At 32.5% G+C, this 14,937-nt stretch overlaps 1 protein-coding gene across 1 annotated transcript in view; it reads right to left on the reverse strand.

Moving 5' to 3' along the window:
* Nucleotides 1-14,937, reverse strand: part of LOC111511646 (uncharacterized) — a 63,432-nt gene that overhangs the window by 15,080 nt on the left and 33,415 nt on the right. Inside the window, exon 6 of the mRNA XM_074179933.1 lies at nucleotides 10,157-10,237. Coding sequence (XP_074036034.1) covers nucleotides 10,157-10,237 — 81 coding nt within the window. The remainder of the gene's footprint in view (nucleotides 1-10,156; nucleotides 10,238-14,937) is intronic.

Here is a 14,937-nt window from a genome sequence, read left to right on the forward strand (position 1 = left end):
GCAACGCCAAGACACTTTGAAGTGTTTTGGTGCGAATTTTAAACTTATAAATTGAAGTGTTTTGGTGCGAATTTTAAACTTATAAATTGAAGCAATATTGCCGTTGAATCCCGTCTGGCAAGTTTGAGCCACTTATTTTGTGTTGTTTTTTTTGTACGGGACGGACACAAATAACTTTTTCGGAGTTTTATTGATGTATTAGAAAGCTGAAGGACTGCACACCAGCGATACACATTTGAATTCATCTTCAATAATAGTAATCACCAAATTTATGAAAGAGCTTCCAGTGTTTACATGTAGTCTACTCGAACGTGACGTCACAAGCAACGCCAAGACACTTTGAAGTGTTTTGGTGCGAATTTTAAACTTATAAATTGAAGCAATATTGCCGTTGAATCCCGTCTGGCAAGTTTGAGCCACTTATTTTGTGTTGTTTTTTTTGTACGGAACGGACACAAATAACTTTTTCGGAGTTTTATTGATGTATTAGAAAGCTGAAGGACTGCACACCAGCGATACACATTTGAATTCATCTTCAATAATAGTAATCACCAAATTTATGAAAGAGCTTCCAGTGTTTACATGTAGTCTACTCGAACGTGACGTCACAAGCAACGCCAAGACACTTTGAAGTGTTTTGGTGCGAATTTTAAACTTATAAATTGAAGCAATATTGCCGTTGAATCCCGTCTGGCAAGTTTGAGCCACTTATTTTGGGTTGTTTTTTTTGTACGGGACGGACACAAATAACTTTTTCGAAGTTTTATTGATGTATTAGAACGCTGAGGGACTACACACCAGCGATACTCATTTGAATTGATCTTCAATAATAGTAATCACCAAATTTATGAAAGAGCTTCCACTGTTTACATGTAGTCTACTCGAACGTGACGTCACAAGCAACGCCAAGACACTTTGAAGTGTTTTGGTGCGAATTTTAAACTTATAAATTAAAGTGTATTTAGTTTATACTTAACTTTAATTTTTTGCGGATCTATGACATACGTTTTGATTATAATATATTTTCCAACATTATAGCACAGTATTTCAATAAATCATAGAGCAGTGGTCTATCGTATCTCCATAAACTTGCCCCTCTTTGTATGTAAATGAACGTACAAGGAAACTTGAAGCGAGAAATAGATTTCTAACACACCATTGTAGTCGACGGTATCATTAACATAAGAAATATTACATTTTAACGCCAGCTATGACATTTACATGAAAATGCGTTCATCAACTCAAGTTTGATTTCAATCAGAATTCACCTAGTTTGATAATGAGGCGATATGTAATCAGAAACTATCTTTGAACGATGTTTTAGATTCTCTTTAAATATAAAGTACTGAATTCGATAAATCCCCATTCAAATCCTCTGGAAGTGAACAATATTTTTTACACGCTTTATATTAGCTTCATCTGTATGTATGTATGTTTGTTTGTTTGTAATTCTCCTTTTCATTTCATTTCGGGATCTGCATTTGACAGAATTATCGACATTATTGCTTGATCTATTCGCGGGCAGATGGCTCCTTGATATAACTCGAACTCAATATACATGTATTTCTTCATTTGAAAAAAGTTTTTTCATTAACAAGTGCGTCGGCTGCCTTATTTGTAACCCTCCTTTGCGCGCTTGATACCTTGGGCGTGGTAGCTGATTTTCAGGCCCCCCCGCCTCCGGAATCGGAAAATATCAATGGTCATTTTTCTAAATAATATACTGCTGATTGATCCCAAAGTTTAGATAAAATAAATAAAGTTTTAAAAGACTAAAAAACACGCTTTTATAGCATACGAAACTGAAAAATGAAAATAAAATATGTGATATTTGTTCCACCAAGTTTCAGGAGTCAAAAGGATAAGTATCATAATAGGCCTCTTTAGAAGGAGGTAAGATAGTTTCATCATTTTTTTTTGTGTGTCATCATTATCTTCCACAATCCATTGGTACAGAAGTTGGTCTTATGGTCATGTAAGGTTTTCCCAGTTTCAGCGATTATCTCAAGAGCAGGTCACAGGTAGTCGAAATTAAAAACTTTGAATCAGAACGAATCTTGGTACTTTCTGGAGTGCCGCAGGGCACTCATTTGGGACCCCTACTGTTTGCCCCATTTATAAACGATGTTGGCAATTCAATTCGTTACTATAAATTATTGCTGTTCCCTGATGACCTGAAGCTATATTTGCCTATCGAAAGTATTCAAGATTATCATAAGATACGGGATGATATGAAATCTCAATATGTTTGGTCTGAAAACAATGGGATGTCGTTAGATCAAGGGAAATGCTTCTGTATAACGTTTGCTATTTTCTTGATTATTTCAATCTGAATCGGGTCAATGAAACAAGAGATTTGGGTATGATCTTTGATGTGAACCTTTCATTCACCACCCACATCAACACCACCATCAATTGAGCTCTCAAACTTCTTGGTTTTGTCTTCCGAAGTTGTAAGGATCTAACAATGGATTCCACCAGAATTGTTTACCTAGTCTATATAAATAAGATCTGTTTTGGAGTATGTGTCATCAGTCTAGTCCCCTCATTATAAAGTACAAAAATAGTTATGATGCACTGTTTAGAACCTTTGGTGTAGTAATGAATATTACTGGAGTTTTTTCCCAACACCAAATCGTTATTTTTAACACCTCGACACGTGTTTCGATCACCAAGTGATCATCTTCAAAGAGGAATATTAAAACTGAGTTTTAATCTTCCTCTTTAGGGAGCTAACTAATTTTGTTATTCAATAAACATTATTGAATAATGATTAATGATTGAACAATGATTAGTCGCGATCCTTTATTTGCAGACATGTTAGGCGTACACATTCTCGAACCATCAGTCCACCCTTTCTTAACTGTGTCGTGAGTGTCATACCAAGATTCGTCCAAATAGAAAATTTGCTGTTTTTCGTGTCTATATTTAGTTATTTGTTTAAGTATTTGTTGAGCAATTCCACTATTCTTCTGCTTTCCATAACTGCTTGACGTGTGTTTATTATTTTAAATCGGAATCCTAGTTTCTTTATCCAATTCTGAAGAGTTTTGTCACAGCAGCTCAGGTTATGGCCGGAAGTATTAAATTTCTTCCTTATGATTTCAATTGTAGGAATCTCATTGCTTTTGTAACAGTCGTATATTGTTTTTTTAAATGATTTCATTAGATGAACATCTAAAGGTTTTCGTAATCCCCCATCAAATCGTGTCTTGCGTAAGGTTTGTTTTTGACTATTTTACGTACATTTGAGAAAGGAATTTCGGTCAAATCTGATGTTGCTTGTAATAGTTTTTTTCCCTCGAAACCAAACTTGATATGTAGATTCTTATATACATTGAAACATACTCTCTGTGTTTTTATATTCAAATGCATCCGAATCTTATTCACTTGTATCTCTTTTTCGCATTGTTCACCATCGCTATTGGAATCACTACACAGGAAAGCCTGCGTTGTTATCACACTCGTTATTACTATTAGTACTTGTCCAAGGACGCCACATTTTAAACAAATAACAAAAATTTTAAGTAATTATAACTTCACCAATATCGAATTTCAACACTCAAATCACGATCAGTTCCTGAAGTGAACACGACGGCGATAACCATCTCCGCATTCCCCGATTTATATTCGTCACCGTAACATGACTCTTCAGCCAATCATAAAACTCGGTTAGTAAAAATTATCCAATACGAACCGCCAATTCTCCAGTCCACGTGGACTAATTCGTTGCGGCATAATTCCTTTGTATTGGTTTTTTTGGCCTTTGACTTCGCCGACATCTTTAAGATTTCTATATCGGTTACTTCGACTATACCGCTTTTTACTCAATTTGATTAAAACTGTATTGTACATTTGTATACTGCGGTATCGTGTATGTGTTCTAAAAATTTCCACAAAACAATAGTTAACGGGTAATATCTATTACGTTTCATTTGCTGGACCAATAAAGTTGGAATCAGTAAGTAAATGCCGCTGTTTCAAACATCAACAATATTATCACGAATCAAGCAAATACAATAAAAAGTTACGCAATATCGTTGCGCGAATGAGCTCCGCGTTATACAATATTTAATCTACGAGGAGAAAAAATTACTATACATCGCTTCTCACGCTGCATGTGTTCTATTCAGAACGATTTGAGAGATTCCTGAGAATAATTTCCGAGATTTTAGTTAAAATTGTTTGGCATGAATGTGAACGCATTCCACCGGATAATCAGCAAAATTCTTTATACGATTTCAGGTAATATATTTCATTTCACGTCAAAATGTCTGTTCTGTGAACTGTCTAGGAAATGGTAAATGGGTGCTCGTCCAGGTGTAAATGAAATGAGTTGAAACGCAATAGAGAAATTGCAATGGTTTTGAAAAACTTGGCGCAGTTGGTAGGATTGGTTTAGTATAACGTTGTCAAAGAATGTATCCCAGTGGTAAACAAATGAATATAAATGCTTGAAAAAATAGTTTTGGGAAAATGTTTCGGCAAGAATCTTCAAGACGAGTGTATGGCAAGAGTTACACCAGTAATGATTATCAACTGGAATCATATTATCAATTCTTTGTGGACACCAACTATCATCATAAAATTACAACACCTACACAATCAAATTTGACCCTATGCATAACAAAACCCTAAATCTGCCACTGCGACATTGTATTTTCATAATCGCAAATCTTGTAACTTGAAAATTCTGGCTTATGATGCACGGATGATCTATTTTTGGAAGCATTAGAATAAAAATCAACCTCGCGAAATATTTGATAGACTTATTAAAATATTCCAGAGGCTTTTGATAATGTTAATGTTCAGTTTATCGGATAGAATATTAATGAAACCATCACAGCACTTCTTGAACGTATTAAATCGAAGTGTTTACAATTGTAACAATAGAATTACTTCATTCAGAATTGATTTGCATATTTGGAAGTGATCAAATCACATACGTTTATCCGACTATATGAGTAGCAACGATTGTTTTATAATATAATGAACCTGAAAGCATTGTTTTATTTCTAAAAGGAGCAATGACATTTTTGAATTATGAAAATACATAAATTTTCTTTGTATTGCAATGAAGGTCCCAGTATAATAAAAATATATCGTTTGCAGTTTTTGAATGGCTATTGGAAACCAATCGAAAAAATATGTGTACAGCAGAATCGATTTTATTTGCTAACTCTCTTTCATAGAAAAATCTAGGACTATATTCGTCATAAATCGTTAACAATAATTCACGAGAATGAAAAAAAATATGATTGCGATTGCATGGATCATGAAATTCTGCTGCAAAAACTAGAAGTGTATGACTTTAGAGATATATCTTTGAAATGGTTCAGACCGTACCTGTCAGAACGTACTCAGAAAGTCAAACTCTCGGACAACATATCCCATCTCCAGACAGTTACTTGTGGTGTTCCACAAGGATCGGTTCTAGGTCCAATTCTCTTCTTGTTATATATCAACGACCTAGCCCGCATTAATATAACCGCAGAAATAACCCAATTCGCTGATGACACTACATTATTTTGGCATTGCAAGAATGAAAGGGAACTGTATGATTTGATTAGCATGGATATTATAAAAATAAAAGACTGATGAGATGCTAATTCCTTGTCATTTAATATCTCAAAAACTAGCATCATCACCCCTCAAGTGCTCCACACTAGATATCTACCTGGGTACTCAATTAATAGAAAACAAAATGTCAGCAAAATTTCTGGGATTACAACTTGATAAAAATTTGGATTTTGTAGGTCACATAAATAACCTATGTAAAAAAATTTCATCAGGATGCTTTGCAGTCAGAGTATCAGCAAACGAACTGGGCACAAATATGGCAAAAAATGTGTACTTTGCTCTCATCGATTCCCATGTGAGATACGGTATCTGTTTGTTCTACAAAAAAGAGGAGTTAGACATATGTGTAGATTTGGATTCAGGGATTCCTGTCGACCTTTATTCAGAAAGCATAAAGTCTTGGCTTTGCTTTCATACTTATATTGGAAATGTTATGTCTGATGCAAAAAAATACAGGACGGAAATGTTCATTTCACCACGACGAAATACCAGAAATAAGCTCAATATAGGTATATCGATTCCAATATCATCAAAAACACAGAGGTCTTTCATATATGATGGAAAAAAATGTTTAACCATTTGCCAATTGAGATCAAAGGCATAACATGTACCACTAAATTTAGAAAGTCTGTAAAAAAGCTTCTGATTTCAAAGGCCTTTTATTCTTAAGACGAATTCTATTCAGACAGAAGTTTAAATTATATAAACAATTAATTTTAATTACTGGTATTTAAACTATGTGACTTTTTTAACTTTTTGTTTGATGTTTACATTTAGCTCTGAACTGTACAGTTGAAAATGTCTACGAAGTTGATACTTACTGTTATTTTCTAGGCATTCACTTTTATATTTTCATGTTTTATAGTTTTTATAATCTCATACTTACATTTATGTGTTGCATGAGAATATTCATTATTATTATTATTCATTTCAATATGTAGCATATATATTATTACATTCTGATTACTTTTTCACCCCAAAATGCTGAAATCACCAAATGTTCAAATATTACCTTTGATTTGTATAACTTATATTCTTTAAAATAATAACACTTTTGACAATAATATTTTATCTTCGACAATATCTTTCAAGTTGTGTATCTTATATTTCTTAGAATAGTAACACTTTGTCAATGAGATTTCATCTTCGACAATAAAGTACATTTTGATTTGAATCGATTTGAGAAGCAAAATCAAAAAGGCGCTGCAAAAGAAGTATTTTTTGTTGTTAGTTCAGCGATAATCGAGCAAAGGAGTGAATCTCAATTCCGTCATGAATCTACCCAATAATACTCTACATAATTTTATTGTATTTTTTCAGATTCACAGTTTACCAATAGCAATATTGATATCGACAAAAAATGGTTTGATTTTTAGTGTTTCAGGAAACACTATCCAGAAGTATTGCATATTTTCAAGCACTTCCACAGAAACAATTCTCACTGAGATATTACAGTCTAAAGTAGACTCATAAAAAGGGACAAAACTTATGAAACAACCTAATATCGTTCTAAAAATAGATTTCAATTCGAGTCCCCAATAACTGTTGTATGCGCAACAATTTTATCAGTAAATATTTATAGGTTATTATTATGCCGACGATCTGCAGTTAGTTTATTTGATTTGGTGTGTAAATTTAGTTGTGTGAATTAGGTCGATTTTGAAAGGTCTTCATTGCACTTCAGTAATAACCAATCGTGAAAACCGACCCGGGACGTCAGGAAGTAATTCATAAATAACTTCGCCAAATTATTTTCATTGTGGAACGAATCAAGATAGTTATGAGATAAAGCTCCAATCACAGGAAATAACTATTGACGTTAATGGCTAAACTGAAGATTAAATACATATTGCCACTGTTATGAAATTGTGATTGTTATATATCTATCATTTACTATATACAGGTATGAACGTTCGCATGATAAGTTGGATTTGGAACATGTGGCGTAAAAAATGAATCTTCGTTTTCCTCCGACTCAATTCTGTACGTCTGTGGAACAGGTATTTGAAAATAATTTATTACTCCACTGCTCAAAGAAATAGACTGACTATATATATCATCTCCTGTTGATGAACTAGGTTAGCGAAACGTTCGCCAACAGACAGACAGTATTTTACTAGTTCGGATTTTAATTGTCCAATATGATGTCAAATATATGGAAGTAAAAGTAAAATAAGAATGAATAGCTAAAATATCAATTATATTAAGAAATAAAACGTGAAATAAATATACTTACAATAAAACGGATAAAACAATTAAGATAACAGATGAGAATGACCACAGAATAAACATTTGTTTATTCAGTCTGGTTCACATGTACTCGATTTAGCTCTTTTTGGTGACATTTTTCAGCCCTGTCCAAAAATTACGACCAAGGTGTCATTCGATTCGTATTTCTGCCTAGAAAGTTTAAGGAAAGGTCCGAAAACGCGCCGATAAAAATTAAAAAAGTTATAAACAATTATGTGGAAAAAAATGGGGCTTTAGTTTTTTCTCAATATCTCGGAAAATTTCCAAAATTTTGGAAATTTGAAAAAAGATTTGAAAAGATCAATGAATTTGCGTAAAAAACTGTATTTCGATTATTTATAATTTTTACAGAGCCCTGAAAATAGAGCCAAAAGCGGGTAGTCTGGCTTCCGCGGGCCTTTCGTCACTCTGACATAAAAACAAAATTTTTTTTGCATTATGTTAATTGAAAAAATCATGATTTTTATAAAAAAAAATGGTTTTTTGAAAAAATTTCTTTGTTGCTAAAAAGAAGCGTTTGTTAATTAACAATCGTTATTTGTAACTGAATATTAAAATTAAGGAACCGTTTTTTTTTTTTTAATTATAAATTCTATTGTTCTTTAAGGTTTTGAAAAAACTTTTTTTTATTCTTTTTTTAATTGTTTATTAAAAAAAAATTTGTTATAAACAAATTTTTTTTCAATACTTTGTTCTATAATAAAAGTAAATATGTCTTTTTTTTTAATTTATTCTATTTTTTATAAAACTTTTGATATTGTGATACCTTGATACTTGTCTTTTTTATTCGCTCGTTCGCTTTTATAATTATAATAACTTTTAAACTATTGCAGTTATGACAAATATGCTTCAAGTCTTTTTTGTTCATTATGAATTTATTAACAATTTAAGCCTTTTACTGAAGTTGTAATCCTATTATTTATATAATTATTGATCGTTATTTATTAAAAAAAGAAAAATTTCAAGTTTTCAGGGAATTTACTAAATCAAAAAGGTATCACAATACTAAAAGTTTTTATGATTAAATAAAAAAACTGTTCGTTAATTTTAATATTTAGTTGCAAAAAACGAATGTTAATTAACAAACGCATTTTTAGCAACAAAGAAATTTTTTTAAGAAACCATTTTTTTCCTAAAAATAATGTTTTTTTTTCAATTAACATAATGCAAAAAAAATTTTCGAATTGCTTCTAAACAATGTATTTGTTTATAATAAATTTATTAACAATAGCTGTAAAAAATAAAAAAAAAATTATTAATTAGTTTTTAGCCATGAGACATTGAAATAATAAAAAATTAGAAAAAAATTTTGTAATGTATTTTTTATAAAATTATAATTTTCAATTGTCAATAAAAAAATAACAATTTTTTATTTTGGCAACGGTAATCTATTTTTTTGCCTATTAAGGATAACTTCACCAAAGGAAAAAAATGCCAGGGTTTTAGTTTAATAATTATAGGGATTTTTATATTAACTTTCAATTCAGAAAAAGTTATTAATTAACAAATTTATAATTAACGTTAAAATTGAGATAAACATTTTTTGACTGCGGATTATTGTTTATTGATGTATCCCAACATCACATGAATTTTTTCATTCCTTAATGTTTACATTTAATATGTTTAAAAAAATTTATTTGTTTTTATGTCAGAGTGACGAAAGGCGCGCGGGAGCCAGACTACCCGCTTTTGGCTCTATTTTCAGGGCTCTGTAAAAATTATAAATAATCGAGATACAGTTTTGGGAGTCGGGACTTTTTTTACGCAAATTCATTGATCTTTCAAATCTTTTTTCAAATTTCCAAAATTTTGAAAATTTTCCGAGCTATTAAGAAAAAACTAAAGCCCCATTTTTTTTTTCACTTATTTGTTTATAACTTTTGTAATTTTTATCGGCGCGTTTTCGGACCTTTCCTCAAACTTTATAGGCAAAAATACGAATCGAATGACACCTTGGTCGTAATTTTGAACAGGGCTGAAAAATGTTACAAAAGAAAGTACATGTGAACTAGACTAATTGATTATTTTATTCGTCTTATTGTATTTTCATTCCACGTTTTATTTCTTAATATGATCGATATTTTAGCTATTCATTCTAGTTTTATTTGTTCTCTCATAGATTTCAAATCTTATTACAATCATATTAGACAATGCAAATCCGAACTAGTGAAATTCAGACTGAATTTTTGTTCTGGTGAAAGTGGAAATAAGTGTTTTCAACAGATCAATGTTCACATTTAGTAAAAAAAAAGGATGACGTATATCTTTGGGTTCATTTGTAACGAATATGTACCATAAAGGAGCGATAAATATTAGAAATACTTACTCTTGCCCATTTAAAGGTGTAAGCGACGTCCATCAGACTGAAGTCTTGAGGTAAAACTTCTCCTTTATATATGATGTCCACCTGAAAAAAATTATAAATACACTGATTATAAATTTAATGAGTGTAGTCTCATTTATACAAAGTAATATATTTGCTGAACGACTGGAAGGGAATATTCTCGACAATGTTGAATAATAAAATTGCTGGTTATTAAAATCACTGTGAACAACTTTTATTCATCAATTCAAATAACAAATACTAGTACTTATTGAAGCAGAACTTAACCGCGAAATAGGAAGATCTTCAAATCATTTCCCAATTTTTCTTTGTATAGACATTCATTTCCACTGATAACTATTAATTTTTTGATTATTCGACTTCCTGAAGACAAAACCACAATAAAACAAATAAATGAGTAGTTGACTTTCAGCTATAATATCCCAAGGACATTGATAACTAACGAAATAATTTTATCACAGTTTTCGAAAGCACGTTATTTGGTAACATCCCGACGCCGAAGGCGGAGGGATGTTACCTAAAATAAAGTGCTTGAGGAAGTTGTGATAAAATTATGAGTTATTTATCAATGTTCGAGGGATATTCGGTGAGAAAATTTTTTGCAATTCGAACAAAATTATTTATTCAACACACAGTTATTAAAAGAACAATTCGTATAATGATATAACTCCATAAATATTTTCCAAGTGTATTTTTTACTATTGACAGTATTTTTTGGTGTATTTTCTTCAATGATTTTGTCAATTGCCGCATCATTTTGAACACCAAAGCGAGGAAGTGACATTTTCGAAATAAATTGAATTACTGAAATGTCGAACAACTTTATTGTGTTGGTTGCTTAGTAATGTCATGACATAAGTGATAACTACCCGTGAAAACTATCCATGGGTAGTTATCAGTGTAATGATGGTTTCATTGGTTATTTCGACACACATGACTAGAAATAGACAAATTTGATAGGATAATTTTTTTGGCAAAAAATTTTCAGGGAAAAACAACTCAATATCAAAAAATAGTTTGATCTTGATGAAATAGTCTTTGTCTTGTTGAAAGATCGTTTGAATTCAGCTTAAACTCAGGAAGGGTAAGAAAAATCTCCCAAATGACTATACACCAGTTGTTTCTGGCTGAGATGCATTGACGGCTGAAGTATGAAAACCAACACCCAAACATATCTTTTACTGGAGTTTTTTCCCAATACCAAAGCATTATTTTAACACCTAGTGATCATCTTCAAGAGGAAAATCAAACACAGTTTTATCTGGAGATTAGACAGATTGAGACCTCAGCGTCAAGTCACAAAACATTTGAAGCCACTACCCGAAGAGTAAGCAGACTGAGGCCCCAGTGAGCCGCACCTTCTTGAAAATAGCTTCAAAGTCGAAGTCAAAACGTCAAATAATAAAAAACACAATAAGTATGCTGTTTTCAGTTGTTTGACGTTGAAAACACTAGATGCGGTTCAATCCGCACCTCAGATTACCACATTGCTGACCGCAGGACCTTTCCGAATATTTATATGAGACCCTTGCGGAGACCAGTGACAAGACCTGAGGAATAGGCAGATTGAGACCTTGGTGTTAAGTCACAAAACCCTTAAGGCGTGTCACTACCTGAGGAGTAGGCAGATTGAGACCTTAGTGTAGTCATACCTTCTTGAAAATGGCTTCAAAGTCGCAGCCGAAACGTTGAACGACTGGAAACGCCTGAAAAGCTTGCTTAGTGATTCAATGGCTGTTTATAGTTGTAGGAACAGGTCTTTCATCAGTGCCAGTAGCTTCGTTGTTAATGATGATTATATCTCTATACCATATCGAAATGTAATGTACAACGTGACCTGGCGAGTAGACAGATTGAGACCTCAGTGTCAAGTCACAAAACCCTTGCGTGTCACTACCTGGGGAGTAGGCAGATTGAGACCTTAGTGTAGTCATACCTTCTTGAAAATGGCTTCAAAGCCGAAACGTTGAACGACTGGAAACGCCTGAAAAGCTTGCTTAGTGATTCAATGGCTGTTTATAGTTATAGGAACAGGTCTTTCGTCAGTGCCAGTAGCTTCGTTGTTAATGATGATTATATCTCTATACTATATCGAAATGTAATGTACAGCGAGAACTGGCGAGTAGGCAGATTGAGACCTCAGTGTCAAGTCACAAAACCCTTAAAGCGTGTCACTACCTGGCGAGTAGGCAGATTGAGACCTCAGTGCCAAGTCACAAAACCCTTAAAGCGTGTCACTACCTGGGGAGTAGGTAGATTGAGACCTTAGTGTAGTCATACCTTCTTGAAAATGGCTTCAAAGTCGAAGCCAAACGTTGAACGACTGGAAACACCTGAAAAGCTTGCTTAGTGATCCAACGGCGTATTTTTAGTTACAGAAACAGGTCTTTCATCAGTGCCAATACCTTTGTTGTTGATGAAGATTATATATGTATACTATATCGAAATGTAATGTACAGCGAGACCTGTGACAAGATCTGAGTAGCAGGCAGATTGAGACCCCGGTGTCAAGTCACAAAACGTTAAATATGTACAGATGTAAACTACTTTGAATGAGTCGAAGTTGAGATACAAATAATAGTGAAAATGTATCTTTTATGTTCAGCCCAGACGTGAGAAGAATATCTCCATTTGAGAGCTTGGGTGAAATTGGTTTTTTAGATCATTACATTGATGGAAACATCTGGATTCCATAAACTTGTACCAAATTACATAAATAACGAGTAGTGAGATGGATTATATTACCGTTTTATTGGCAGTTCATAAGTTTTTGCACCGTTTATATACATTAAAAGGAAAATAATCAGTGTAAATTATACGCTATGGACATAAAGTATAAAGAATGTCATTTTAGAATGGAAAAACGAAAATAGTGATTATTTGCCTGATTGATAAATCAGTCGGAGATGAAGTGTAGAAAGTAATAAGCGATTACTCAAGGTAAAAGTGCTTCTTACAAACTTTCTCAAGTAATATTAATTATATATTACAATCCTTTACCATGAAACTTCGATGTGCATGAAGAATGTTAGGATTTTTTTTTAATGAGACGGTTCAGTAACGTTTGAAATATCAATTGAAATAACCATTGATGTTGATTGAATTATAAAATAAAAAATATAGTGGAATTGAAAGATTTCAATTACTTTCGATATTTGATATTGTATATTAACTATGAGAAAATCAGTTGTTTTGATGGGGTTCCATTTTTGAATAATCAATGATTCACTATAAAAGAAAAAACTGGAACATCTTGCGTAGAATAAACAATGATTGACGATTACATTGACGATTACAAAAAATGTGGTTTTAGAAAAAAGCAACAACTTTCAAAGTTGATACAACTAAATAAAGAATTTGAAGTACTAAAAGTTTAGATTCCTTTAATTGAATGTTCATCTCGACATTAACCTAGAAAATAGTAGTTTATTAAGTCAACTATCTGATGATTAGTGGTTTTAATTGATCCCCTCATTGTTTCGTTAAGTTTCGCACAGATAAAAACCCAGAAAATATTTCAAACATTATAACTTCAACTACCCATTTTTATCTACTATCGATCTAAAACTCAGATGTATCTTCCGAGATCTCATTCGTTCTAGAAGTTATCTACTGATGGCTCATAACAGACATAACATCAGATATTAATAAGTATTTTACGATGACGACTCCAAAGTAATAGAGATCAATGCTCTTTCTCGTTCATTTTCTTCAAGTTGTTCGCCTTTTGTGGAATCACAAAGCGTTAAATGTTTTGGAACTGGTTTATGATTTTTTATGTACACCTATCGAAGAGTGAAGAGCTTGACAGAATTACAAGAGTGGAAGAAAACACCAGTCTTACACTATTAATGGCACTATTAATCACAATATTTTGTTAAGCATTTTGAATTATAATGGTTTTTCTGCCAACACTCTTGCATTATTGAAGGACTATTTGAAAAATAGACAGCAACTGGTTAGTATAGAGGAATACTCAGATATCTTATATATCAAATCAGGGATACCTCAAGGATCCATACTAGGACCTTTATTGTTCTCTATATATACATTCAACTTACTACAGGCTCTACACACTTGCCAGGTGCATTTAAATGCTGATGATACTCAATTATAACACAGCTTTCCGGCGAATATGGCAGAGAATAATTGTGGCATTATCAATGCAGGTATAAATAGATTTGTTGAATTGGCAACGGACCAATGTTCATTTGTAAACCCTAGTAAATCAAATGTAACGATTTTTGATCCAAGATTTCACCGTTCCATTGTGAATAACTCTATGAATATCTGCATTCGAAATGAGCCTCTAGATATTGTTAGTCAAGCAAAAAATCTTGGTGTTTTGCTGGATATAGATCTGAGATTTAAAAAATTGCACTGAAAATCATTTATGGTAACCGACATATTCTTATGTGAATCTTTGGTGCTTTCAGTTTTTAATCATGCGGATGTTCTTTATGGCCCATGTTTAACCAATGAATACAAAAATAAGATTCAAAAAGTTCAAAACTCGTGCCTTAGGTTAATTTTCGGTATTGGTCGGCGGCACAGGATCTCATATAAGCTTCAAGAAATTGGATGGCTGAACATGGTGAAAAGAAGGTTACTTCACGCGGTCTGTCTTTTTTCATAAAGTAATTGTAACAAAAAAACCTTCATATCAACATATCGTACGGACATCCATAACCTGAATATTCGATATAAAAATATGATTGCAATGCCAAAATTCAAAACAGAACTGGTCAAGCGGTCTTTCAGGT

This window comes from Leptinotarsa decemlineata, unplaced genomic scaffold (genome assembly GCF_025532065.1).
Source record: "Leptinotarsa decemlineata unplaced genomic scaffold, Ldec_3_MD MMD2_P_RNA_scaffold_1, whole genome shotgun sequence".
NCBI classification, from domain to species: Eukaryota; Metazoa; Arthropoda; class Insecta; order Coleoptera; family Chrysomelidae; genus Leptinotarsa; species Leptinotarsa decemlineata.